The following is a 5,610-nucleotide window of genomic DNA, read 5'->3' on the forward strand; positions in this document are numbered from 1 at the left end:
TGTGTGTGTGTGTGTGTGTGTGTGTGTGTGTGTGTGTGTGTGTGTGTGTGTGTGTGTGTGTGTAAGACGCGATAGTGGAACTTCACTCCGACCCTAAGTTCTATAGCCGTGTGCATCCCTGGAAGCAAAGAGATAAACGAGCCATCTCACAGGAAACAACATCACACAGAGCAGATCTGAGTAGCCTCCGGGAACGCTGCAGGGACAGGGGATACCAGCACCCCTGAGCCTCCTAAGGGTCCCCACTGAAGGGCCACTGACCTTCTGATGACTTGTGACTTCGTCCCGCGTTCTCCCCAGCTCCTCGGCAAGTTTGACGTTCTCTTCCTGCAGTGCTGAAAGCTGCTGGGACTTCTGAGCTGCTGCCTGCTTTAGGGTTTCTCTGCAAGGACAGTGAGTGCACGGTTACCATAGAAACAAGACAAGCAAGGAAACTGTGGGAGACAACAGTTTCACAGCGCCGAGGAAAATAGATCTGGATCACGTGCCCGATAAGATCTATAACAACAAGAGACTGCGCACATCTTAACCTCTCAGAAAGAGATTGGCTGTCCACAAGTATGACATTTTAAAATACCGAATGAACACTCTCTCTACACCCTCTTACTACCCACACCCCACCCAAAAGCAAATTTTGCTGTAGATAGATGACAAATGCCATGGTCAGTATAGCCTTCATGGATCGGAAAAGTGGTTAGATAATTACCCCGAACCCCACTATGACGATGGTGATTTAATTTGCTGCCTAAGCACTTTGTTCTAGAGGCAAACACAAATCTTTTAATCTATTTTTCTCTTGCAATAAAAACCCAGGGATCCATCAGAGTCAGGTGCTACTGTGAAGCTGAGCTTATTTTTAGGACAATGGGAAGTGAAATGCCCAAAGGAATTTTTTTCCAAAATAAATAGGAGATAGTTGATGGTATTCTTTCTACAATGCTAATTGTTAATTAAAAGCAAATAAACATAACAGCTTGCCAGCTAACCAGGATCATGAGTGCCAATACAAACAATAAGGTAGATATATTTATTAGATATTTTCTTATTACTAAATTAAACCTGGGGATAAGGGAAGGAACTGCGTGAAGGAGTACCAGGAGGAGGTGGGGCAGCAATTGGGATATGAAGTGAAATAAATTAGAGGGAAAAAATAATACTAAGTACATTTTTAAAAGATTAACCAAATATACATTTGGAACTATTATCATTTACATATGGCTGTTCAAAATATTTTCATTTAATCACTAGATTCTAGTTTATGCCATGGGAGGTTTTGAGACAGTTTTGGATTTTAAGTAGGTCTATGATGGGTAAACTCTACTTAGCAAGCTGTCCTATGTGGCTGGATTCTGAATCCAGTCATCTGGGTAGGAATCCATCTGTCAATGCATGAACACATCTATTTTTAACTTCAATTGTCTAATGGGTGGCAGTGCTTGGCATATTCGATTTTCTCAATTTTTAATTCTCCACCTACCGATAATAACATACTCTATAAAGACCTCATGAAGGTTTAGGGGAATAAATCTAAACAAAAGTTCTCTTAGCACACTGAATTCAACTTTCTTACAGAGATAAGTATATAGGGAATACAGCAAGCCTGGGCCCTGAAGGCAAGGATTTTAACTGTGGAGCCATCAACCTCTTTACCCATACAGATATCACCAGTTCTTGTCAACTTGACACAGACTAGATATACCCAAGAAGGGAGCCCAGATGAAGAGCTGCCTGCATCAGACTGGTCTGCAGACATGTCTGTGGGGCATTTGATTAACTGTTGACTGATGTGGGGGGGAAGGTCCCAGCCCACCATGGGCAGCACCATCTCTGGGCAGGAGGACCGAGGCTGTATAAGAGCAAAGCATGAGCGTTGAGAGTGAGCCAGAAAGCATTGTCCCTCATTGACTTCTGCTCTGGTTCCTGCCTCGGGGTCCTACTCCGGCTTCCCCCAGGAATGGACTGTGACCTATAAGCCAAATAGACCTTTCTTCCCCAAGTTGCTTTTGGTTGTGGTATTTATCACAGCAACAGGAAAACAAAGTAGAATGGATAAACACATACATACACACACACATACAAACACACACACACACCCCACATATTAAATTCATTGGCTAAAGTCCAGTAACCCTTGACAAATCAGAAGATTTTTCTTATGATGAAACCATCATAAACTACAGTATTTCTCAGGCTGTCACTACCTTCGTGGGTGCATTTTTGTCTGCGGATACAAAGTCTTGCTGTGTTTTGAAAGCTGATCTTGAACTTGAACTCGCCCTGCCTTGGCCTCTGGGGTGCTGGGATTACAGTGCATGCCACCACATCTGGCAGCCAGCAGTGATGTTTGAGCTCCTCTTCTGCTTGGTTAAAAGCCTGTCCTTTCATCACATATGCACGAGGTTTAGGTGTTACAGGGTTTTGAAAATGCTGGTTTAAAGAACACACAGTGCGGCCCTGTGCAGTGGCGCATGCCTTTGACCTCAGCACTCAGGAGGCTGAGGGAGGTGAATCTCTGCAAGCCTAGGGCAAGCCTGGTCTACACGGCAAGTTCTCGGACAGCCAGGGCCGGAGATCTTGTCTCAAAAGAGCAAACACAAAACAGACAAACAAACCAACAAACAAAACATACTGTGAGCTGGAGGTGTGGACCAGTGGGTTAGTGCTTGCTTAGCACTATCCACTAAAAAAATAGTGCAGTAAAAAAAAAAAAAAAATCAAACCAAAAACCAAAAACACTGCCCACTGGGGCTCAGTAGGTAAAGCACTTGCCACGCAAGCCTGAGTCAGGATTCGAACCCCAGAACGCACATAAAGGTAGAAGAAGAGAACTGACTCCATGGAGCTGGGTTCCATCTCAAATAGAAGAAACCAATATTTCCAACAACTGTGTGAGTGTGTGTGAGTTCGTTTGTGGGTACATATGTGAGCGTGTATGTACACATGGGAGGCCAGGCTTGCCCTGGTTGTCTTCTTCAACCACCTTCCACCTTACTCGATGAGACGCGTGCTCTCACTGGGCCTGAGCTCCAGGATCGGCTAGAGCAGCACCAGTGAGGCCAGGACTCTTCCTCTCGCTCCCTCCCCAGCACCGGCACCACGGGTGCCCCAGCCACACAGGCCTTTACCCAGGTGCTAGGGATCCAATGGCAAGTCCTTAGGCTTGCTTGGTGATCATGTTACCAACCAAGCCACCTCCCAGCCATTCTAACTAATCTTCAAGCTGCTTTTCTTTCAGGACAAGGTATCTTAAAACAGAAAGTATTCCCTAGCTTAAAAATGAGAGAATAAACACTGTTGATACTGACTTACATTTTGCTCATAAGTTTATTAAGTTAAATATAGTCCAGAAAATTGGACTGTTTTGTCAGTTCTTCAAAGATAGAAAGTCACAGAGCAATGGGAAACCACTTCCCTGTGGCTCTCTCTCCTGCTGGAATTAGGAGCTGGCTAACTCAAATCAAGGGCTCTCTTGGGCGGTAGTGGCGCACGCCTTTAATCCCAGCACTCGAGAGGCAGAGGCAGGCAGATTTCTAAGTTCGAGGCCAGCCTGGTCTACAAAGTGAGTTCCAGGACAGCCAGGGCTATACAGAGAAACTGTGTCAAAAGACAAGACTCAAGCAGGGAGCATGGAGTTAATCCATCACACGTGCTGGTTTCCAGCTCTAAGAGCAGTGGCCATGGAAGGGAACTCCACGAGGAAGTGCAGCTCCTCTGGTCCCCCTGTTTCTCTAGGAGGCATTGTTCTATTAGCTAAGGACAAACACCACCACGGCTCTGGAGAACATGGCTGCCTGCTGCTGTATGCCTATCACACACACAGATACACACACACACACACACATACACACAGAAATAGACACACACACACACACACAGAAATAGACACACATACACACAGAAATACACACACATACACATATACAGACACACACACATATACAGAGAAATAGACACACACAGACACACACAGACACACACACAGACACACAGAAATAGACACACACATACACACAGAAATACACACACATACACATATACAGACACACACACAGACACACAGAAATAGACACACACAGACACACAGACACACACACACAAGCTGTTGTTCATGCCCCAGCTTTTGGCACTGAACAATGCAACTCAGGAATGCACAACCACCCAGGAAGTACCATTCCAGTCACACAGCCCTTTGAGAGCAAACGTCCCTGCCTTGAAGTGTGGCCAAGCCTAGGGCAGAGGACAGAGAGTCACAGGCCAGGGCTTTTCATCAACCCCCCAGGCCTCCTTCCACCAGTTTCTATGCAAAGTTAAAATCTAGCCCTGGGGTGCCTTGTCACTGACAGGAAGAGGGAATTTCCTCTGGCCTGGTGGGCAGAAAGACTCTAAAGCGGCCAGGCACAGGGCCTGCTTCTCTGTCATTTCAACAACTTCCCTCAGGGAAGTAAGTGTCAGAGGAAAGAAAGGCCACCATTGCTATGACTGTGGCTGGCCCCACTGTCTCCTACCCCCACTCCTTCCACAGGCATGAGGGGGGGGCACAGGGGTGGGGGTGGGGGTGAGACCGGTCCTCACTAGGCAGCACGAGCTGACCTGGAATTGACAGTGATCCTCCTGCTGGTCTCCCGCTTTCTGGGATGACAAGCACACACCACCACATCCAGCTATGAAAACCACCTCTCCCCGACTCTCGCTTCAGACTCAGTGCCTCACACATGCTAAGCACGCACTTTACAACCGCACTGAGCCAGAGTTTGTCTCTCTGTGGGTGTGGCACTAATTCTGCACCAACTGGGAAGGGTGATGGAGAGTGATCAGTGAGGACTCACCGAATTGAGTGGGCAGACTACTAAAGGATGAGTCCTATGTAATCAATGTGGAACGAGAATGCTATCTAAACATAAAGGCTCTCTTGGTTAGGTCCACTGTGGCTCGCCCCCCCCTCCCCCATCCCCCAGTACCTAATGTGCTCAGAGAGCTCAAGAGTAACACTACAGCAATGGGAGACCTGTAACACAAATGAACTAAAGTCACCTCAGTGTCCCACAGTCAGGTAGCATTAACTACTTGTGTCACAGAGGGACAAACTGTTTAAGTTATTCTTGAGTCCACCCTCTCTGAATGTAACTAAAATGCTAGTTTCCCTTGTGTTTGGTATGTATGTTCTTATTCATGTATGTGAATGTGTGTGTGTGTGTGTGTGTGTGTGTGCAAGCATGAATGTGAGCATGTGTGCACATGTAGATGGAGGCTAGTGGACCCCGGGTGTCTTCTTCAGTCACTCTCTGCTTCATGTTTGGAGACAGGGTCTCTCCTGAACCTGGGGTTTACCGTTGCAGCTACATTAGATGTTCAGCAAACCCCAGGGACCCTCCTGGCTCTGCGCCGAAGCACTGGGGTTGTAGATGTAAACCACCATACTCATCTTTGTAAGTGGGTCCTTGGGATGTCAACTCAGCTGCTCATTTTTTCCCCAGCCATCACTTACTAAATGCAGCTGTAGCCCAGGCTAGCCTGGAATTTACTATGTAGCCCAGGTTGGCCTCTAATTCACAGTAATTATCCTGTCTCAGACTCTCAAGTACTTGAAATTATAGGCATGTGCCACCATGT

General features: G+C 46.7%; 1 protein-coding gene across 20 annotated transcripts in view; it reads right to left on the reverse strand.

Annotated features, from left to right (window-relative positions):
* Clip1 (CAP-Gly domain containing linker protein 1) overlaps nt 1-5,610 on the reverse strand; it is a 113,643-nt gene that overhangs the window by 26,051 nt on the left and 81,982 nt on the right. For all 20 annotated transcript variants that reach the window (XM_029476957.1, XM_021163648.2, XM_021163647.2 and 17 more), the window contains one exon: nt 262-382. In XM_029476957.1, coding sequence (XP_029332817.1) covers nt 262-382 — 121 coding nt within the window. The remainder of the gene's footprint in view (nt 1-261; nt 383-5,610) is intronic.

The sequence above is a fragment of the Mus caroli genome, chromosome 5, assembly GCF_900094665.2.
Source record: "Mus caroli chromosome 5, CAROLI_EIJ_v1.1, whole genome shotgun sequence".
Lineage (NCBI taxonomy): Eukaryota > Metazoa > Chordata > Mammalia > Rodentia > Muridae > Mus > Mus caroli.